At 63.1% G+C, this 22,697-nt stretch overlaps 1 protein-coding gene across 2 annotated transcripts; it reads left to right on the top strand.

Annotated features, from left to right (window-relative positions):
* Positions 1-3,570: 3,570 nt before the first annotated feature.
* CACNB1 (calcium voltage-gated channel auxiliary subunit beta 1) lies at positions 3,571-22,293 on the top strand. Of its 2 annotated transcripts, none has more exons than XM_068211749.1 (14): positions 3,571-3,693; positions 4,885-4,971; positions 6,708-6,827; positions 7,555-7,677; positions 7,776-7,912; positions 8,006-8,082; positions 13,565-13,584; positions 13,719-13,799; positions 13,888-13,946; positions 16,098-16,207; positions 18,985-19,136; positions 19,256-19,351; positions 19,986-20,171; positions 21,751-22,293. In XM_068211749.1, the coding sequence occupies exons 1-14, from the start codon at positions 3,607-3,609 to the stop codon at positions 22,102-22,104; spliced, it is 1,689 nt and encodes a 562-aa protein (XP_068067850.1). In that variant the 5' UTR covers positions 3,571-3,606; the 3' UTR covers positions 22,105-22,293. The 2 variants fall into 2 exon arrangements, with proteins under 2 accessions (XP_068067850.1, XP_068067851.1); XM_068211750.1 differs by lacking the exon at positions 13,565-13,584 and adding an exon at positions 8,334-8,479.
* Positions 22,294-22,697: the final 404 nt, after the last annotated feature.

The following is a 22,697-nucleotide window of genomic DNA, read 5'->3' as shown; positions in this document are numbered from 1 at the left end:
ACTGGGATGGGATTAGGGTGGCCCTGCCGCGCTGGCGGTGTGGAAAGCGCAGGGCCGAGGATTCAGGGCTCATCCCGGCCCTTGCTGGGAGAACTGGACCTGTCCAGGGACCGGTCTGGCCCATACTGGGAGGACCGGCCCTGTGCTGTGCCTAGACTGGTCTATACTGGGAGGCCTGGATCTGCTTTGGGATCATGCTGGGCTGCTCTGGGAGCTCTGGCCCTGCCTTGGGACCAGCCTGGCCCCTGCCCATCCCATGTTCACCCTCCTTGGACCTGCAGACACCTGGGCAGAGCTTGTCTCTCCACCTCAGGACGAGTTTAACACCAGTAAAACACCACTAAAACACCACTAAAACACCAGTAAAACACCAGTAAAACACCACTAAAACACCACTAAAACACCACTAAAACACCAGTAAAACACCACTAAAACACCACTAAAACACCACTAAAACACCACTAAAACACCTTTAAATTTGTCATTTTATTTCTCCTGGCAGGGAATGGCATCTCTGCCTTCCCTTCTTTCCCAAGAATTCACCCCAAAGCCTGAGCTGGGCTCTCAGATTCCAGTCCCACCTCTTTGCCAGTGGTTCTGGCACTGCTGGCTAAAAATTCAAGTTTTCCTGGGAAATAACATCTTGGTAGGGCTGGTGAGAGTTGCCAGAGAACGTTTCCACTTCCTGGAATTCCGGGGTGGGGCACGAGCCAGGCCCAGGTGTTTCCATGGCTCTGTTTGCATTTGGGAAACTGAGGCACAGCCAGGCTGGGTGATGATTCCTGCCCCAAAAACGCTCAGAAGTGACCTGGTCACCCCAAAATCGCCTGGTTACCCCCCAAAATCACTTGCTAAACCCCCAAAATCACTTGCTAAACCACCAAAATCATCTGGTTACCCCTGAAATCACCTGGTTACCCCCCAAAATCTCCTGGTTACCCCTGAAATCTCCTGGTGATCCCACAAAATCTCCTGGTTACCCCTGAAATCACCTGGTTATGCCCTGAAATCACCTGGTTACCCCCAAAAAATCACCTGGTTATCCCCCAAAATCACCCAGTGAACCCCAAAATCCCCTGGTTACCCCCTAAAATCACCTGGTTGCCCCCCAAAATCGCCTGGTTACCCCCCCAAATCACTTGCTAAACCACCAAAATCATCTGGTTACCCCTGAAATCACCTGGTTACCCCCCAAAATCTCCTGGTAAACCCCCAAATCTCCTGGTGAACGCCCAAAATCTCCTGGTTACCCCTGAAATATCCTGGGGAACCCCCAAAATCACTTGGTTACCCCCCAAAATCACCTGGTTATGCCCTAAAATCACCTGCTATACCCCCAAAATCTCCTGGTTACCCCCAAAATCACCTGCTAAACCACCAAAATCACCTGGTTACCCCCAAAATCACCCAGTGAACCCCGAAATCCCTTGGTTACCCCCTAAAATCACCTGGTTGCCCCCTGAAATCACCTGGTTATCCCCCAAAATCACCCGGTGAACCCCGAAATCCCCTGGTTACCCCCCGAAATCACCTGGTTATGCCCTAAAATCACCTGGTTATCCCCCAAAATCACCCAGTGAACCCCGAAATCCCCTGGTTACCCCCTAAAATCACCTGGTTGCCCCCTGAAATCACCTGGTTGCCCCCTGAAATCACCTGGTTATCCCCCAAAATCACCCGGTGAACCACGAAATCCCCTGGTTACCCCCTAAAATCACCTGGTTATCCCCCGAAATCCCCTGGTTATCCCCCAAAATCACCCGGTGAACCCCGAAATCCCCTGATTACCCCCCGAAATCACCTGGTTATACCCTAAAATCACCTGCTAAACCCCCAAAATCACCTGGTTACCCCCCAAAATCACCCGGTGAACCCCGAAATCCCCTGATTACCCCCCGAAATCCCCTGGTTATACCCTCAAATCACCTGCTAAACCCCCAAAATCACCTGGTTACCCCCCGAAATCACCCGGTGAACCCCGAAATCCCCTGGTTACCCCCGGAGTGGAGGTGCTGCCGATTCCCGGGGCTCTGGCAGAGCCGGCATATGGCGCGAGCTGAGGAGCTGCTGCCGCCAGATTTTTGGTTCATTTTCCCAGAAAAACAGGGATAAACACAGGCTCTCGCTGTTTCACAACTGACTCATCCTTTTCCTTAAACAAACAGCCGAAGCCGGCGGCTCCCGAGGCGGGAGAGGGCGCGGGGTGGGAATCGCTGGAACCGCGTCCCCGCCAGGCTCCCGCATGGGGACGGGACAATGCCGGTGACAGCGGGGCTCAGCGTGTCCCCGAGCCCTCTGGAAGGGCCACCGAGCCCTCCGGAAGGGCCACCTCGCGCTTCCCAAGGATCCCAGGAGGGGGAAACGCAGCTGACCCCAGATTTGAGGGGTTGCAGGTAGGGATGCTGCTGCTGCTGCTGCTGCTGCTGCTGAGTTCCCGGGGGGGTTCCCAGGAGATTTCCGTCCCTCCCTTGGGTTCCCGGGAATATCCGTGGTTAGATGCTCCTGGAGCTCGTCCCGGGAGCAGAGGGGGTGCCCGGGGAGCCGGCAGCGAGGAGGAGATGCCGCGATTGTGCCACTCTCCCACGCAGTGCCAGGCGATGGTGCGCCCGCCTCCGCCGCCGGGCACCATCCCGGCTGGAAGGGCGCCCCCAAAACCCGCCCTGGGGTCCTCACAGACCCTCCAGGGATCTCATGTCCACCTAGGAAAAGCAGAATTGGCTTTTCCAGGCACGGGGGGTGCGGGTTCGGGGTCGCTGGGGTGCGCCGGAGCCCTCCCAGCGCTCCCTGCTCGCGGCGCTGCTGATGGATGGGGCCGGGGGTGGGAAATGCGCTGCCAGCTGTCCCCGAGCCGCGACAGGAACAGGAAAACCCCCTCTGCACAGGGGCCGGCCCGGGGGGGTGGGCGCAAAGGAATTTTGAACTTTCCAACAGCCGGCGGGAGGTGCCAGCAGCGGGGGGGACTCAGCTGGGCACGGGGGGATCGGCCCCTCCATGCCTGGGGAGGGGGGATCGTCCCCAGGGTGCTGCCATGGGGCACAGGGGACACTGCCAGCAGGACCAGCGGGGTGTGGGGGTCCCTCCCTCTGCTCACCCTGGGGGGGTTTTGGGGGGAAAAAGCGGATTTTTGGGGCAGCCTTGTCCCGAGGGAGCGCTGGATTCCCCCGCTGGCAGATCCCCGCGTTTGGGGATGGGGGCTGCTGCTGCCTGGGGTCCCCGTCACCCCCCCCCGGCTCTTTTTGGGGTCCCTCCCCAGCCCTAAAGCGCGGCGGGCACCCATTTGGGGAGGGGGCGCCCTCGGCACCCCCATTTTTGGGAAGGAGCCGCTGCGGGGGTGCCGTACCTGGGATGGGGGGGTTTGGGGGGCGCATTCCCGCATCCCCCACCCCCCGGGAAGGCGGTGCGGGAACGGCCGCCCATCCCTCGCCCCCCCTGCGCCATCCCCACTCCTCCTTCCTCCTCCTCCTCCTCCTCCTCCTCCTCCTCCCGCTCCGTCACCGCGGGGGCCAGGCCTGAGCTTCATCGTCATCGTCATCATCTTCCTCTGTGTGGTTCCCCCCCCATCCACCCACCCATCCATCCCAAAATCCCGCCGAGCCCGGCGCTTCCATGGTGCGGGAAGGCGGCATGGCCCGGACCCCCTACAGCTCCACGCAGGACATCCAGATGGACGTCTTGGACAACGCCGCGCTCCAGGTGACACCCCCGGGGGCTTTGCGGGGGTGGCACGGGGGTGGCAGCATCGCCCGCACCCCCCGAGGGGAACGGCGGGGGCGGGGGGGTGGGGTCGTCCCGTGGCATTCCGCCGTGGGGAAGAGATGGGGCTCAGCCCTTCCCCCCCAAACTGATAATGGGGGGGGTGGGGGGGGTGGGGGGGGTGGGGGGGTCCCGCCCTCCCAGCACCCAAAAATAAAGGGTGTCCCCCCCCCCGCCCCTCGGAGAGACCCCAAATCCACGCCCCCCCTCCCCCCCCAAGTTTGCCACCGAAGTGGGCAGGTGGGGTTTTGGTGGGGGGGTGTTGTGCCCACCGGGAAAGTTTTAGGAATTGGGAAAACTCTTGGGGTGCTCCCCCCGCCCCCACAACCACCCCCTTCCCTCGGCTTGGCCCCTCTGGTTTGGGGACCCTCACTGGTCCCAGAGGGGTGGGGGGCTCTGGGGACAGACCCCACCCCCCCCCCTCCATGCTCTTGGGGAGCACCAATCGGGGGGGCAGGTGACAATTTTTGGGGTGGGGGTTCCCAGGGGATGGGGGCAGAGGGAGCCTCGTCACTGTGGGTGGCACGTGGGGGGGTCCTGGACCTAAAAATACCCAGCATGGGGACCCCCACCCCTGAGCTGGGTGGCAGCTGGGCCCAGCTGTCCCTCGGGGACACTGGGGGGGGGGTGACAGCCCCCTCCCCCCAGAGTTTTGCCCCCTTTTACCTCCCCCAAAGGGCGGGAGCTGCCACAGGGGGGGCACTGGGACACCCCCACATCCTGCAGCCCGTCCCAGCAGGAGGGAGCGGGGGTCCCGTGGGGGTGGGTGCCCACGCTGTGGGGGGGGGGGGGGGTCTGGGGCACTGGGATGGTGCAGGGGGTTGTGGTGTCACTCCCCCTGCTTTGACAGGGGGGAGCTGGAGTTTGGGGGGGCTGCTCCCCCGAGCCCGCTCAGGCCCCACCGTGTTGGGGTTGGGGTCGCAGCCCCCCCAGTACCGGGGGAGGGGCAGCCCCATCCCATCCCCATCCCCTTCCCGAGCCCCCCCGAGCGGGGTTCAGCTGCGGGGCGGGGGTGGAGGGGGTTGGAGCATCCCCGGTAGCGGGGGCTGGGGGGCACTGAGCTGCCCCCCAGCTCTGGGGGGAGTTTTGGGGCTCCAGCGCTCCCCTCTCGCCCCCTCCCCTTGTACCCAGGGCAAGTACAGCCGGCGCAAGAGTCGCTTCAAGCGCTCGGACGGCAGCACCTCCTCCGACACCACCTCCAACAGCTTCGTCCGGCAGGTGCGGGGGGGCCCCGGCGCTTTTGGGGGGTCCCAGAGCTCCTTTGTGCCCCGGGGACTGAGGTGGGGTCACCCCGAGCCAGGCCTGGCCGTGCCCTCGGCCCCTCTCTGCTCTGCCCTAAGTGCTGGAGGCGTCCCCCCCCCAAAAAAAACCGCAGCCCCCCAGGGGTCCCCTGCCCCTTTTGGGGTGCCAGGGAGGGGGGACGCAGCCCTGGCATCCCGCAGCTGGCACCAAACCCTCTCTCCCCAACCCTGGGGCTTGGCAGGGCCCCCCCCCCCCGCGGCCCCCACCCCCTGCCCGGCACCGGGCTAAATATACCCGGGGCTGAAACCTGAGCCCCCCCGGGCCAGCCCTGCGCCCGCCGCGCTCGCCCCCGGCCCTGCCACCATGGAGATCCCCGGCAAAGACCACCCGGCTGCCCCGGTGAGCGACCCCCCCCGGCCCCGCAGCCCCCAGGACCCCCCGTCCCCCCCCGTGCCCGCTCTGCTCTCAGCTCGGGGTCCCCTCGGCTCCCCCGGGGGCTGGGGGGGGGGGTCTGTGGGGTGCTGGGGGTCTGTGGGGTGTTGGGGTGACCCCCCCAGAGTCCCCTCCGTGGGGTAGGAGGTGGGGTGGTGTCCCCAGGGTGGTTTTTGGGGAGGGGTCCCCCCCGGGCTGTGCAGAGGGACCCCCAAATCCGCACCCGGTGTTGGGAAAGGTTGGGATGAATCAGGGCTGGGGGGTCCCGCAGCCCCCAGCGGCTCCGGGGGGGCTGGGGGCGATGTCCCACATGTCACCCACCGCGTCCCTGGGGTGTCCCCGCTGTCCCTCCGGGGCTGGGGGTGAGCAGGGGGTCCCCGATCCCACCCCAGCCTTGTCCCGGGGTGACCCCGAGTGGCCCCGCAGCGCCCTGTCCCCATGGCCTGGGGCCAGCCGTGGGGACAGCGCTGTCCCCCGCCCTGGGGGACACTCGGGGGGTCCCCGCTGCCGTCCCGGCTCTCGGAGAGGCCCCGGGCAGCGGCACGGGAGCAGGGCCGGTGTCACGTTCCCGGCCGGAGCGGTGGCGACAGCTGCCGTGTCCCTCTCCTGCCGTGACCCCACCGCGGTGGCACCCGGTGGCACCAGGGTGGCACCGGGCAGTACCGGGGTGGCACCAGGGTGGCACTGGGTGGCACCATGGGCTCCGGGGTGGCACCATGGTGGCACCGGGTGGCACTGGACAGCACCAGGGGCTCTGGGATGGCACCATGGTGGCACCGGGCATCACCAGGGTGGCACCGGGCAGCACCGGGGTGGCACTGGGCAGCACTGGGGTGGCACTGGGCAGCACCAGGCATCACCAGGGTGATACTGGGCAGCACCGAGGTGGCACTGGGCAGCACCGAGGTGGCACTGGGCATCACCAGGGTGGCACTGGGCAGCACTGAGGTGGCACCAAGCATCACCAGGGTGGCACCGGGCATCACCGAGGTGGCACTGGGCACCACCGGGGTGGCACCAGGGGCTCCAGGGTGGCACCAGGGTGGCACCAGGGTGGCTCTGGGCAGCAGCAGGGTGGCACCGGGCAGCAGCGAGGTGGCTCCAGGCAGCACCGGGGTGGCACCGGGATGGCTCCAGGCAGCACCAGGGTGGCTCCCAGTGGCCACAGCGATGGGCACCGGCACCACTGAGAGCGTGCAGGAGGCCGGAGGTCTGGAATCGGGGATGGGCTCCGTGTCCTGGGGGGCACAGGCTGGGCTGAGCCCCCTGCCCGCTCCCAGGGCTCGGCTGAGTCCTACACCAGCCGCCCCTCGGACTCGGATGTGTCGCTGGAGGAGGACCGGGAGGCGCTGCGCAAGGAGGCCGAGCGCCAGGCCATGGCTCAGCTGGAGAAAGCCAAGGTGGGACAGGCGGCACGGACCCCCCCGGCCCCCCAGCCCTGGCACAGGGACCCCCCGGTGCCCCCTGCCCCCAGCCCTGCCCCGGGATCGCGGGCTGGGGGCACTGGGAAGGCTTTACTGGGTGGAACTGGGAGCCGGGGTGCTCACCTTGGCTGAGTGTCCATCGCCCTGGGCGGCCCCGGGGCAATTAGCTCATGAGCCCCTCGTTACTTAGTGGCCACGCTGCTGAGGAGCCAAGCCCGGCTGGTGACATCGGCACCTGCCTGGCCGGGCTGGGGTGAGGGAGTGGAATCTCCCCGTTTTGGGGTGGCAGAAGATGGGATTGGGCCATTTTGGGGTGGAATTTCCCTGTTTTGGGGTGGCAGAGGATGGGATCTCCCTGTTTTGGGGTGGCAGAGGGTGGGATCTCCCCATTTTGGGATGGAATCTCCTTTTTATAGGGTGGCAGAGGATGGAATTGCCCCATTTTGGGGTGGAATTTCCCTGTTTTGGGGTGGCAGAGGATGGAATTGCCCCATTTTGGGGTGGAATTTCCCTGTTTTGGGGTGGCAGAGGATGGGAACTCCCCATTTTGGGGTGGAATCTCCTTTTTTTGTGGTGGCAGAGGATGGAATTGCCACATTTTGGGGTGGAATCTCCTTTTTTTGGGGTGGCAGAGGGTGGGATCTCCCCATTTTGGGGTGGCAGAGGCCGGGATCTCCCCGCTGCTCCCCTCTCCCGTGTGCAGACGAAGCCGGTGGCGTTCGCCGTGCGCACCAACGTGGGCTACAACCCTTCGGCTGGCGACGACGTGCCCGTGCAGGGCATGGCCATCTGCTTCGAGCCCAAGGACTTCCTGCACATCAAGGAGGTGGGAGCGGGCCGGGGGGCGCTGGGGAGGGGCGGGGGGCAGCGCTGGGGTGGGTTTGGGGGGTGGTTTTAAGGTGTTTTCCCCCCTCCCCGGAGCAGAAGTACAACAACGACTGGTGGATCGGGCGGCTGGTGAAGGAGGGCTGCGAGGTGGGCTTCATCCCCAGCCCTGTCAAGCTGGAGAACATGCGGCTGCTGCAGGAGCAGAAGATGAGGCAGAACCGCCTGAGCTCGAGGTGGGGCTCACCCCGACACCCCCCCAGCTCTCCCCGGACCCCCCCCTCCATCCATCCCGCCCTCATCGCTCTCCCCGTGCTTCTCCCACGCAGCAAATCGGGTGACAACTCCAGCTCCAGCCTGGGCGATGTGGTGACGGGGACCCGCCGGCCCACCCCCCCTGCCAGCGGTAAGAGTGTCCCGGGTCCCCCCGGCAGCTCCAGCCTGGGGGTCCCTCCCCGGCTCCCCACGGGTGACCCCCTCGTCCCCTCCGCCCCGGGTGCAGGCAGGGTGACCCCATTTCCCGCGGGACTCCTCTGCTTCTCCTCTTCCACCCCCGTGCCCTTCCCAGCCTCCCCATCTCCATTTCCCCTTTCTTCCATCGCCATTATCGCTCTTCTTCTCTCCCTGCCGTCCGTCCGCGGCTCCGGCCGTCCCCAGGTGGCCTGGACATGCCTAGCTTTGCCTTTGATCCCGATGAGTTAGAGGAGGAGGAGGCCATGGAGACGCAGCGCTCCCCTAAGAGTAGCGTGAGCAGTGTCACCACCCCCCCCGCCCACAGCAAGCGCATCCCCTTCTTTAGGAAGGTAACGGCCCCCGCCGGCCCCGCCTCGCCTGCTGCACCCGCTGCCTGCCCTAACACTGCCGGGGGGCTGGGGGCACCCCACGGGGTCACCCCACGGGGCTGGGGGCACCCCACGGGGTCACCCCACGGGACTGGGGTCACCCCATGGGACTGGGGGCACCCTACGGGGCTGGAGTCACCCCACGGGGCTGGAGTCATCCCACGGGGCTGGGGGCACCCCATGGGTCTGGAGTCATCCCACGGGGCTGGAGTCATCCCACGGGGTCACCCCACGGGGCTGGAGTCATCCCATGGGGTCACCCCACGGGGCTGGAGTCATCCCACGGGGTCACCCCACGGGGCTGGGGGCACCCCACGGGGCTGGAGTCATCCCACGGGGTCACTCCACGGGACTGGGGTCACCCCATGGGGCTGGGGGCACCCCACGGGGCTGGAGTCACCCCAGGGGGCTGGGGGCACCCCACAGGGTCACCCCACGGGGCTGGAGTCACCCCACGGGGCTGGAGTCATCCCACGGGGTCACCCCATGGGTCTGGAGTCATCCCACGGGGCTGGGGGCACCCCACGGGGCTGGGGGCACCCCACAGGGTCACCCCACGGGACTGGGGTCACCCCACGGGGCTGGAGTCATCCCACGGGGCTGGGGGCACCCCACAGGGTCACCCCACGGGACTGGGGGCCAAGTGCTGCCCCGGTGCCACAGCACGGGATGAGCCCTGCACCTGGGGACAGTGCGGGGCTGACTCCTCCTGCTGTCAGTGGGATGGATCAGTCCGTGGCTGTGTCCCCCCGCCATGGGCCATGGGATGGATCACTCCATGGCTGCATGGAATGGACCAGCCCGTGGCTGTGACCCCCCCCCCCCCAGTCCATGGAATGGACCAGCCCGTGGCTGTGACCCCCCCCCCCCCCAGTCCATGGAATGGACCAGCCCGTGGCTGTGACCCCCCCCCCCCCCAGTCCATGGAATGGACCAGCCCGTGGCTGTGACCCCCCCAGTCCATGGAATGGACCAGCCCGTGGCTGTGACCCCCCCAGTCCATGGAATGGACCAGCCCGTGTCCCCCCCCCAGTCCATGGGATGGACCAGCCCGTGGCTGTGACCCCCCAGTCCATGGGATGGACCAGCCCGTGGCTGTGACCCCCCCAGTCCATGGAATGGACCAGCCCGTGGCTGTGACCCCCCCAGTCCATGGAATGGACCAGCCCGTGTCCCCCCCCAGTCCATGGGATGGACCAGCCCGTGGCTGTGACCCCCCAGTCCATGGGATGGACCAGCCCGTGGCTGTGACCCCCCCCCCCCCCAGTCCATGGAATGGACCAGCCCGTGGCTGTGACCCCCCCCCCCAGTCCATGGAATGGACCAGCCCGTGTCCCCCCCCCAGTCCATGGGATGGACCAGCCCGTGCCCCCCCCCAGTCCATGGAATGGACCAGCCCGTGTCCCCCCCCAGTCCATGGAATGGACCAGCCCGTGTCCCCCCCCCAGTCCATGGGATGGACCAGCCCGTGCCCCCCCCCAGTCCATGGAATGGACCAGCCCGTGCCCCCCCCCCAGTCCATGGAATGGACCAGCCCGTGTCCCCCCCCAGTCCATGGAATGGACCAGCCCGTGCCCCCCCCCAGTCCATGGAATGGACCAGCCCGTGTCCCCCCCCCAGTCCATGGAATGGACCAGCCCGTGGCTGTGACCCCCCCAGTCCATGGAATGGACCAGCCCGTGGCTGTGACCCCCCCAGTCCATGGGATGGACCAGCCCGTGGCTGTGACCCCCCCTCAGACCATGGAATGGACCAGCCCGTGTCTGTGACCCCCCAGTCCATGGGATGGACCAGCCCGTGCCCCCCCCCCAGTCCATGGAATGGACCAGCCCGTGGCTGTGACCCCCCCCCCCCAGTCCATGGAATGGACCAGCCCGTGGCTGTGACCCCCCCAGTCCATGGGATGGATCAGCCCGTGGCTGTGACCCCCCCAGTCCATGGAATGGACCAGCCCGTGGCTGTGACCCCCCCTCAGTCCATGGAATGGACCAGCCCGTGTCCCCCCCCCCAGTCCATGGGATGGACCAGCCCGTGCCCCCCCCCAGTCCATGGAATGGACCAGCCCGTGGCTGTGACCCCCCCCCAGTCCATGGAATGGACCAGCCCGTGGCTGTGCCCCCCCCAGTCCATGGAATGGACCAGCCCGTGCCCCCCCCCAGTCCATGGGATGGACCAGCCCGTGGCTGTGACCCCCCCCCAGTCCATGGAATGGACCAGCCCGTGGCTGTGCCCCCCCCAGTCCATGGAATGGACCAGCCCGTGGCTGTGCCCCCCCCAGTCCATGGAATGGACCAGCCCGTGGCTGTGACCCCCCCAGTCCATGGAATGGACCAGCCCGTGCCCCCCCCCAGTCCATGGAATGGACCAGCCCGTGCCCCCCCCCAATCCATGGGATGGACCAGCCCGTGGCTGTGACCCCCCCAGTCCATGGGATGGACCAGCCCGTGCCCCCCCCCAGTCCATGGAATGGACCAGCCCGTGCCCCCCCCCAATCCATGGGATGGACCAGCCCGTGCCCCCCCCCCCGGCTGCCTCCCCCCGCAGTGTGCGCATGGTGTGTTCCAGCACGGCCGGTGTCTCTCCCCCCCGCGACTGAGAATGGACCATTCCTCTCCCCCCTGAACTGGGCATGACCTGGGGGGTTTGGGCGCAACCACCACGCGGGACGGGGGGGGTCTGCGGGTCCCGGCTGCCCCCCAGACCCTGCAGAGCCCCCCCGGCACCCAGAGCCACCCCGGAGGGGGCGATGCTGCTGTGTCACTGTCCCCAGGGCCCCCCGGGTCACACACGTGTCACCTGGGGCAACCTCGGGTCACACACGTGGCTCTGGGCTCGCACAGCACCCTTTGGGCACCCTGTGCGTGACACGCGTGTCCCTGGGTCACCTCTGGGTCACACGCCTGTCCCCTGGGTCACACGCGTGTCCCTGGGTCACCTCTGGGTCACACGCGTGTCCCTGGGTCACCTCTGGGTCACACGCCTGTCCCTGGGTCACCTCTGGGTCACACATGTGTCCCCTGGGTCACACATGTGTCCCTGGGTCACCTCTGGGTCACACGTGTGTCCCCTGGGTCACCTCTGGGTCACACGCGTGTCCCCTGGGTCACACATGTGTCCCCTGGGTCACCTCTGGGTCACACGTGTGTCCCTGTGTCACATTCCAGGTCACACACGTGTCTTTGGGGTGCCCCAGAGGGTCACACGTGTCCCTTGGTCACCCCTTGGGTCACACACATGTCCCTGAGTCACCTCTGGGTCACACCTGTGTCCCTGGCCCGCCCCAGAGGTCACACGCGTGTCCCTGGGTCACACCCGTGTCCATGGGTCACCCCCGGGGGTGTCACAAGTGTGTCCCTGGGTCACCCTGCAGGTCACACGTGGGTCCCCAGGTCACCTCTGGTCACACCTGTGTCCCTGGCCCGCCCCAGAGGTCGCACCCGTGTCCCTGGGTCACACCCGTGTCCATGGGGTGTCACACCCGTGTCCCTGGCCCAGGCGGGTGTCACACCCGTGTCCCTGGGCTGTCACACGCATGTCCCTGGGCTGTCACACACGTGTCCCTGGCCCAGGCGGGTGTCACACCTGTGTCCCTGGGCTGTCACATGGGTCACACCCATGACACTGGGCTGTCACACGCGTGTCCCTGGCCCAGGCGGGTGTCACACCCGTGTCCCTGGGGTGCCACATGTGTGTCCCCGGCCCAGGCGGGTGTCACACCTATGACCCTGGGCTGCCACACCCGTGTCCCTGGGTCACACGCGTGTCCCTGGGGTGTCACACCCGTGTCCCTGAGTCACACCCATGACACTGGGCTGTCACACGCGTGTCCCTGGGTCACACCTGTGTCCCTGGGCTGCCACACCCGTGTCCCTGGGTCACACGCGTGTCCCTGGGGTGTCACACGCGTGTCCCTGGGTCACACCCGTGTCCCTGGGCTGTCACACGCGTGTCCCTGGGTCACACCTGTGTCCCTGGGCTGTCACACGCGTGTCCCTGGGTCACACCTGTGTCCCTGGGCTGTCACACCCGTGTCCCTGGCCCAGGCGGGTGTCACACCCGTGTCCCTGGGCTGTCACACGCGTGTCCCTGGGTCACACCCATGACACTGGGCTGTCACACGCGTGTCCCTGGGTCACACCCGTGACACTGGGCTGTCACACGCGTGTCCCTGGGTCACACCCGTGTCCCTGGGCTGTCACACCCGTGTCCCTGGCCCAGGCGGGTGTCACACGCATGTCCCTGGGCTGTCACACCCATGACACTGGGCTGTCACACCCGTGTCCCTGGGTCACACCCGTGTCCATGGGGTGTCACACGCGTGTCCCTGGCCCAGGCGGGTGTCACACCCGTGTCCCTGGGCTGTCACACGCATGTCCCTGGGCTGTCACACGCGTGTCCCTGGGTCACACCCATGACACTGGGCTGTCACACGCGTGTCCCTGGCCCAGGCAGGTGTCACACCCGTGTCCCTGGGTTGTCACACCCGTGTCCCTGGGTCACACCTGTGTCCCTGGGCTGTCACACGCGTGTCCCTGGGTCACACCCATGACACTGGGCTGTCACACCCGTGTCCCTGGGTCACACCCATGACCCTGAGGTGTCACACCCGTGTCCCTGGCCCAGGCGGTGTCACACCCGTGTCCTTGGGCTGTCACACCCGTGTCCCTGGGCTGTCACACGCGTGTCCCTGGGTCACACCCGTGTCCCTGGGTCACACCCATGACACTGGGCTGTCACACCCGTGTCCCTGGGTCACACCCGTGTCCCTGGGCTGTCACACGCGTGTCCCTGGGTCACACCCGTGTCCCTGGGTCACACCCATGACACTGGGCTGTCACACCCGTGTCCCTGGGTCACACCCATGACACTGGGCTGTCACACCCGTGTCCCTGGGTCACACCCGTGTCCCCGGGGTGTCACACCCGTGTCCCCGGCCCAGGCGGGTGCCACCCGCATGTCCCCGTGTCCCCGTGTCCCCGTGCCCGCGGTAACACGCATGCCTTGTTTGTCTCCTCTCGCCCCCGGCCCCGCGCCCCCGGGACGTAGCCAAGCAGAAGCAGAAGTCGGTGAGTAGCGCCAGGAGCCCGGGAGGGGGGCAGGGAGGCGCCCCCCGCTTGCAGCCCCCCCAAACCACCCCGGAGCCGCGCCGGGGGTGCCGCGCGTGCCCCCGCGCCCCGGTGACGCCCGGCTCTGTCCCCAGACCGAGCACGTGCCCCCGTACGACGTGGTGCCCTCCATGCGCCCCATCATCCTCGTGGGGCCCTCGCTGAAGGGATATGAGGTGAGCGGGGGGTGGGTGGCGCTCGGGGGGGTCCAGGGGGGACCCCAGCCCCTCACTGTCCCCGTGTCCCTGCTGTCCCTCCCCGCAGGTGACGGACATGATGCAGAAGGCGCTCTTCGACTTCCTGAAGCATCGCTTCGATGGCCGGTGAGGGGCTGCGAGGCAGGGACCCCTGAACCCCTACAGGGACCCCTGAACCCATGAGGGGGCCCCTAACCCCATAGGGGGACCCCTGAACCCCTACAGGGACCCCTAAACCCATGAGGGGGCCCCTAACCCCATAGGGATACCCCTAAACCCCTACAGGGACCCCTGAACCCATGAGGGGGCCCCTAACCCCATAGGGGACCCCTGAACCCATACAGGGACCCCTAAACCCATGAGGGGGGCCCTAACCCCATACGGGACCCCTGAACCCATACAGGGACCCCTAAACCCATGAGGGGGCCCCTAACCCCATAGGGGGACCCCTGAACCCCATAGGGGAACCCCTGAACCCATGAGGGGGCCCCTAACCCCATAGGGGGACCCCTGAACCCCATAGGGGAACCCCTGAACCCATGAGGGGGCCCCTAACCCCATAGGGGGACCCCTGAATCCCATAGGGGGACCCCTGAACCCATGAGGGGGCCTCTAACCCCATAGGGGGACCCCTGAACCCCATAGGGGGACCCCTGAACCCATGAGGGGGCCTCTAACCCCATAGGGGGACCCCTGAACCCCATAGGGGGACCCCTGAACCCATGAGGGGGCCCCTAACCCCATAGGGGGACCCCATAACCCCTACAGGGACCCCTAAACCCATGAGGGGGTCCCTAACCCCATAGGGGGACCCCTAAACCCATGAGGGGGTCCCTAACCCCATAGGGGGACCCCTAAATCTGTGAGAGGACCCATAACCCCACAGAGGAACCCCTAACCCCATAGAGGGACCCCTAAATCCATGAGGGGGCACCTAAACCCATAGAGGGGGCACCTAACTCCATAGGGAGACCCCTAAATCCATGTGGGGGTTCCTAAACCAATAGAGGAACCCCTAAACCTATGAGGGGACCCCTAACCCCACAGAGGAACCCCTAACCCCAGAGAGGGACGCCTAACCCGACAGAGGAACCCCTAAACCCATGAGGGGACCCACAACCCCATAGAGGAACCCCTAAATCCATGTGGGAGCCCCTAAACCCACAAGGGGACCCCTAACCGCACAGAGGGACCCCATAGCCTGTGTGGGGACCCCCAAAACTCACAGGGGGGGTCCCTAAAAAAGGGAAACCCTGATTAGGGCGGGTCCAGCTCCCCCATGGCCAGCAGCCCCAGGGGTGGGGTGACAGCAGGGGGGTGACAGTGGGGTCAGGGGGTGACACTGGGTGTGGGGTGACACTGGGGTGCCAAGGGTGGCTTGTAGGGTGACAGTGGGGTCAGGGGGTGGCACTGGGTGTGGGGTGACACTGGGGTGCCAAGGGTGGCTTGTAGGGTGACAGTGGGGTCAGGGGGTGACACTGGGTGTGGGGTGACAGTGGGATCCTGGGGTGGGGGGGCTGTGGGCTGTCAGCAAGGTGGTGACACCGGCGTCCCGGGGGTGGCTGTGGGGTGACACTGGGGTCCTGGGGGTGTTTGTGGGGTGACACTGGGGTCCCGGGGTGGCTGTGGGGTGACACTGGGGTCCTGGGGGTGTTTGTGGGGTGACACTGGGGTCCTGGGGGTGGCTGTGGGGTGACACTGGGGTCCTGGGGGTGGCTGTGGGGTGACACCGAGATCCTGGGGGTGTTTGTGGGGTGACACCGGGATCCTGGGGGTGTTTGTGGGGTGACACTGGGGTCCCGGGGTGGCTGTGGGGTGACACCGAGATCCTGGGGGTGGCTGTGGGGTGACACCGGGGTCCTGGGGGTGTTTTTGGGGTGACACTGGGGTCCTGGGGGTGGCTGTGGGGTGTCAGTGGTGTCCCAGGGGTGGCTGTGGGGTGTCAGTGGTGTCCCGGGGGTGGCTGTGGGGTGACACTGGGGTGCTGGGGGTGGCTGTGGGGTGTCAGTGGTGTCCCGGGGGTGGCTGTGGGGTGACACTGGGGTCCCGGGGGTCTTTGTGGGGTGACACCGGGGTCCCGGGGGTGGCTGTGGGGTGACACCGGTGTCCCGGGGGTGGCTGTGGGATGACACTGGGGTGCTGGGGGTGGCTGTGGGGTGTCAGTGGTGTCCCGGGGGTGGCTGTGGGGTGACACCGGTGTCCCGGGGGTGGCTGTGGGGTGACACCGGGGTCCCGGGGGTGACCGTGGCTGTGGGGGTGCCCCCGCCGTGTCCCCAGGATCTCCATCACGCGGGTCACAGCCGACATCTCCCTGGCCAAGCGCTCCGTGCTCAACAACCCCAGCAAGCACACCATCATCGAGCGCTCCAGCACCCGCTCCAGCCTGGGTACGGCCCCGGAACCCCCTGCACCCCCCGGACCCCCCCGGCCCGCGGGACCCCCCAAGCCTCCATCTGTATCACCCCAACCCAGCCCGGGGGGCTCGTCCCGCTCCTGGGGGTGGGGGTGACGAACCCTGTGCTCCCCCGGGCCTGTGACTCAGTGCCTCTCCTCCTCCTCCTCCTCCTCCTCTTTTATCTTCTCTGCTGTGTTTTTTTGTTCCCGTTTCTCTTTTCTTTCGGGGTTCTCCTCCCCTCCGCGCTGCCTCCTTCCTCCCCTGCTCGTGATACAGATGTCTTGGGTACGTAGAGGGACCCGCCGGGACCCCCGTCCTCCCCAGGTGGCCTCGGGGACGCAGGCTGAGGCTTGGGGACACCTTGGTGGCCCCTGTGCGCCCCAGCCCGTGTGGTTCTGTGTGTGTGTGTGTGTGTGGTTTGGGGTGGGGAGGCTTTGCCGGTGCCACCCGGCTCCTGCAGCGACGCCGTGTCCCAGCGGTGACACCGAGGTGGCCGCGGTGACACCGAGGTGGCCGCGGTGACACCGAGGTGGCCGCGGTGACACCCGAGGTGGCCGCGGTGACACCGAGGTGGCCGCGGTGACACCCGAGGTGGCCGCGGTGACACCCGAGGTGGCCGAGGCTCAGGACGAGTCCCCTCCCGCTGCTGTCCCCAGGCCGTGGCCCTTGGGAGATGGCCTGACAAAAAAACCTAAATGCTTCAGAGAAATATCAATATATATATCTATATTGAATGTATAGACATATATAGACATATATAGGAGATATATATAGATATATCTATATATTAGATATAGATCAGATATATATAGATAGATTAGATATAGATTAGATATATAGATTAGATATAGATATAGATTATATATCTATATATATAGATATATAAAGATATAAATAGAGATATATAGGTATAGATAAGTATATAAAGATACAGATGTATAGGTCTATAGAGCTATATATATCGACCAATATATTCGTTATAGATCAATATATATAGATCTATAGACCTATACATATATATATCTATATGTTAGATATAGATTAGATATATAGAAATAGATTTTTATATATTTTATATATATATAACTATAAATATAAATCTATATATATAGATATATAAAGATATATAGAGATATATTTAGATATATATAGGTATATATACCTATATATTAAAAAAATATATATATTTATATATTTTTATATATTTATAAATATATTATATATATATATATAGGTATATATATTTAGATAGATATATAGATATATAGATATATAGATAAATAGATATACAGATATACAGATATACAGATATATAAATATATAGATATAGATTTTATATATATATATATATATATATATATATAAAGATATATAGAGAGATATATAGATATATATAAGTGTGTGTATATATATGTATAGGTCTATAGATCTATATATATCGATATATATCGATCTATAATGAATATATAGATAGTTATATATTCAATGTATTCAAAGCAATGTATGTTGCTATATGCATATAGCAGTTTATCCAATATATATTCAATATCTATATTGACTATCTAGATATCAGTATATAGAGAGATATATAGATATATTTATATTGATATGTATAGATAGATAGATTTATATATAGATCTATAGAGAATATATATATTGAATATCTATATAAATATATGGATATATAGATATTGATACATATATATATATTTATAGGACATATATATCTATATATATCTATACAGAATATATATCAATATATAGAGATCGATAGATATATAGATATATAGATATCAAGATCTTTATATCTATATATAGGTATATATACGAATATATATATGAATCTATATATGAATCTATATATGAATATAGATTATAATATTTATTCACATATATCTACATATGCCTATATAGATATATTCATATATATTATATATATATTAATATATATATATTATAAGATATATAAAAATATATATACCTATATATAGATCTTTAGATCCATCTATAGATCTATATGTATCTATATATATCTACCTATATATATATTCCTATATACACCTACCTATATACCTTGGTGTGTATATACACACCTATATATCTGTCTAGATATAGATCGATTAATATAAATATGTATATTAATATATGAATATATGTTTATATGTATTTATATATACATATATATACATATATATATGTATATATATGAATATATGTATATATATTCTATATGAATATATATCTGCATGAATATATAGCTATATAGGTATGAATATTTGCATATATATTCCATATATCTTTAGAGAGCTAGATATATCTTTTATAAATATTACTAATATTCTGTGTATATTATTAATATATATTAATATATAAAATATAATATACATTACTAATGTAGTACAATGTATATTAATATATTTATTCAATTAAAGATACATTCTGTTAGGACCCATGAGGGGTAACTCTGAATGATTGGCTTTATGGCATTTGCAGCATGGTGTGGCAAAAGCTGATAGGCCAAGGAATGCTTGTAGTGTGTTGTAATTAAGAAACGGTTAATTAGCTGGCTTCTAATTGTGATAGCATGAATTACCACGCCCGCCTTGTCTCCCCCTTCACATGAGGCTGAAAATAAAATCAGAGTTTTTTAACGCCTCTCAGTTACCCCATCTCTGGGTCAGAAAAAACTTCACCCAATCCCTCACCGCCTCTGTCCGCCGCTGTCCCCACGTGTGCCCTGACCCTCGCCCTGTGCCCGTGTGCCCCCAGCCGAGGTCCAGAGCGAGACCGAGCGCATCTTCGAGCTGGCCCGGACGCTGCAGTTGGTGGCCCTGGACGCCGACACCATCAACCACCCGGCCCAGCTGGCCAAGACCTCGCTGGCGCCCATCATCGTCTACATCAAAATCACCTCTCCCAAGGTGGGTGCGGGCCCCTGGGGGGACAGGGGCAGTGCCAGCCCCTCCCTGCCACGCTGGGGGCACCGGGCAGGCTCGGGCCATGTCCCCACGGCCACCCCGGGCTGTCCCCTCCTGCGCAGGTGCTGCAGCGGCTGGTGAAGTCCAGGGGGAAGTCCCAGGCCAAGCACCTCAACGTGCAGATGGTGGCCTCGGACAAGCTGGCACAGTGCCCACCTGTGAGTATGCCCCGGCCACCATGGTCCCACCTTGACCTGCCCTGCCCACCCTGTCCCACAGATCCTGCCCTGTCCCATTGTCCCTGACTTGTGCCACTGTTCCTCCCTGTCCCACAGATCCCGCCCTGTCCCACTGTCCCTCACTTGCCCTGTTGACTTGCCCTGAGCCCACAGGCTGTGGCCCAGGACCAGCAGCCCCTCCCTGTCCCATGGGCTCCACCCTCTGTCCAGCAGCCTCGCCCTTCTCCATTGGCCCCATCCTGTGTCCCGTTGTCCCCACCCTGTCCCATTGTCCCCACCGTGTCCTAGAGGCTCTGACCTGTCCCGTTAGCCCTGACCCGTCCTACAGGCTCTGCCCTGGGTCCTACAGGCTCTACCATGCCACTCGCTGTCCCATTGTCCCCACCCCGTGTCCCCTAAGGCTCCACCCTGTCCCATTATCCCCACCCCACATCCAGCTGTCCCACCCTATCCCATAGGCTCTGCCCCATGTCCTGGTACCCCTCCCTGTCCCATTATCCCCACCCTGTCCCATTGTCCCCACCCTGTCCCATAGATTCTGCCCCACATCCAGCTGCCCCGCCCTGTCCCATTGTCCCCGCGCTGCCCCACCTCGCACCCGTCCCTTCCCCAGGAGATGTTCGACATCGTGCTGGACGAGAACCAGCTGGAGGAGGCCTGCGAGCACCTGGCCGAGTACCTGGAGGCCTACTGGAAGGCCACGCACCCGCCCAGCAGCAACCCCCCGAACCCGCTGCTGAACCGCACCATGGCCACGGCCGCGCTGGCCGCCAGCCCCGCGCCCGTCTCCAACCTCCAGGTACAGGTGCTCACCTCCCTGCGCAGGAACCTCAACCTCTGGGGCCGCGAGGCCGCCCCCAGCCCCCCCGGAGCCCTCGAGGAGCACGCGCTGTGAGGCGGTGGAGGGGACACCGGGGATGTTGGGGACACCAGGACACCTGGGACATTGGGGACACCAGGACACCGGGGACACCGGGGACGTTGGGGACATTGGGGACACCAGGGACACTGGGGACACCAGGACACCGGGGACATTGGGGACACCAGGACACCAGGACACCGGGGACATTGGGGGCACCAGGGACACCGGGGACATTGGGGACATTGGGGGCACCAGGGACACTGGGAACACCAGGGACACCAGGGACATTGGAGACACCAGGACACCGGGGACACCAGGACACTGGGAACACCCCCTCCCCAGCCCTTGGGATATCCCTGGGATTGGGGACAGCCTGGGGAGTCACAGCTCTCCCCAGGTGTGGCATTGTCCTTGGGGTCCCCTGTCCTGGGATCAGGGTGATCTCAGGGGAATGTGGCCCTCCCCAGGTGTGGGATTGTCCCTAAGGTCACCTTTCCTGGGATCAGGGTCACCCCAGGAGAATGTGCCCCCCCCCAGTTGTAGTATCATCCCTGGGGTCTCCTGTCCTGGGATCAGGGTCACCCTGGGGGACTGTGGCCCTCCCCAGGTGTGAGATTGTCCCTAAGGTCACCTTCCCTGGGATCAGGGTCTCCACCCTGGAACTGGGGCCACCCCTGGGGTTAGGGCCATCCCAGGGGCCTGTGGTCCCGAAGTGTGGGGTCACCTGCTCTGGGGACACTGGGATTAGGACAACCCATGGGATTAGGGTCACCACGGAGAACCACAGCCCCCCAGGAGTGGGACTGTCCCTGGGATCGTTCCTTTGGGAAGTGCTACTGCAGGCCCCTGGCATGGGAGTGTTCCTGGGATCGGGGTCACCCCAGGGACCTGCTCCTGTTCCTGGACTGGGGCCATCCCTGGGATTAGCCCTGGGCATCTGTCCCTGCCTGGGACTGCTGCCAGCCCCACATTCGGGGTCTCCTGGGAATCTGGGCCTCCTCCAAAGCCTGGGGCTGCCCAGGGGTTGGGAACCCCCAGGATCTGCTCACTTCAAGAGCCACCCTGTGCCTTCCTGGGGCTGCCAGGGTGCCAGACCCCCATTCCCACACCTCTCTGGGGGAACCGTGGTGGGGGCATGAGCTTGGGGGTGTCCTGGGTGGGCCGGGTGGGGTGCACAGCCCCATCCCACCGTGCTGATCCGGGGGTCCTGCAGCCACCCCCGGGGCTGGGGACACAGGGGGGGACACGTGTCCTGTGCTGTCTGTCGCTAAATCTTCCAGCGAGCCTGACGCTGCTGGTGCTCCATCCCCCTCCCCTGTGCCGCTCCCCCTCCCCATTCCCTGCCCCGCTGCCCCCCCGGCTGAGCCCTGCTGCCGTCGTGTCACCCACCAGAGGCGGGCCAGGCTGGCCAGGAGCGTGTGTCTCCCCCCAGCCCCGGCTGTCCCCCACTAACCCCCCCCACTAAGCGACCCCAGCCCGTCCACCCCCGCATGGTGTGGTTGCTTCTCGCACCCAGGCTCCGTACCCGGAGGGGGAGCACGGCCGCCTCCGGCAGGGCCCGGGGGACTCGGGGGGCCGCGGGCAGGGCAGGGCCCCCCCGCCGCCCGCCCGCCCGGGCCCCCGCAGCCTGGCCCGCCAAGACACCTTCGACTCCGAGGCTCCGGGCAGCCGGGACTCGGCCGGCACGGAGCCCGGCGATTCCTGCTGCATGGACATCGAGATGGACCCCGTCGAGGAGGAGCCGCCGGGCACCCCCGGGGCCGCACCCCAGCCTCCCCCCGGCTCCGGGCTGCGGGGCCGAGCCAAGGGCCAGGAGCCCCTGGGCCAGAGCGACGGGGAGGGCTGGAGCCGGGACGTTTACATGCGTTAGGATGAGGGGGTACGGGCGGGGGCCCCCCCCAGCACTGGTTTTGGGGTGCGGGACAGCCCCGCTGGTTGCCTTTGTGGCCCCCCCCGAGCCCGGCCAGCAGTGCCACGGGGAGCCCCCGCCGTGCCCTGGGGGCTCCCCCTGCCCCGCTCCTTGCTGAGGGGGGGTCTCCCCCTGCCGCAGCCCCCCAGCATCTCGCGGTGCCTCGGGCCGTCCCTGCCCGGCGGGGACAGCAAGTGACCAAAGGGGACCCGGCGTGTGCCCGTCCCCCAGGTGCGGGGTGGGGGCCGTGCCCCCCTCCCCAGCTCTGCCCGCTGGGTGCCCCCCGCTTCTCCATGGTGCTCTCGGCCACCCGGCTGCGGGGGCCCCCGGAGCTGGCCGTGGCGGTGGGGGGGTCCCTGCCAGCTGCCCCCCACCCCAGCAGTGCCTGGCACTGCCCCCACAGCCCCCGGCCCTGCCGGGGGGTGCATGCGTGTGCGGTGTGTGCAGGGCTCTGGGGGCTCCCCGCTGCCCCAGGCTGTGCCCCCCGAGGTGCTGCCTGCCCGGGGGGGGTGGGGGGGGGGGGCGGTCTGCATGTGTTTGCCTTGGAGGGGCTC

The sequence above is a fragment of the Anomalospiza imberbis genome, chromosome 22 (genome assembly GCF_031753505.1).
Source record: "Anomalospiza imberbis isolate Cuckoo-Finch-1a 21T00152 chromosome 22, ASM3175350v1, whole genome shotgun sequence".
In the NCBI taxonomy this organism is placed as follows: Eukaryota; Metazoa; Chordata; class Aves; order Passeriformes; family Viduidae; genus Anomalospiza; species Anomalospiza imberbis.
Note: the sequence above shows the minus strand (reverse complement) of the source record. Positions and strands in the feature narration are given on the sequence as shown.

Excerpts from the sequence above, each read along its gene's own strand:
- CACNB1 (XM_068211750.1), top strand. The coding sequence starts at position 3,607 with ATGGTGCGGGAAGGCGGCATGGCCCGGACCCCCTACAGCTCCACGCAG. Across the intron at positions 4,972-6,707 it reads CCAACAGCTTCGTCCGGCAG|GGCTCGGCTGAGTCCTACAC; the intron begins GTGCGGGGGGGC and ends GCCCGCTCCCAG. Across the intron at positions 13,800-13,887 it reads CCTCGCTGAAGGGATATGAG|GTGACGGACATGATGCAGAA; the intron begins GTGAGCGGGGGG and ends CCCTCCCCGCAG.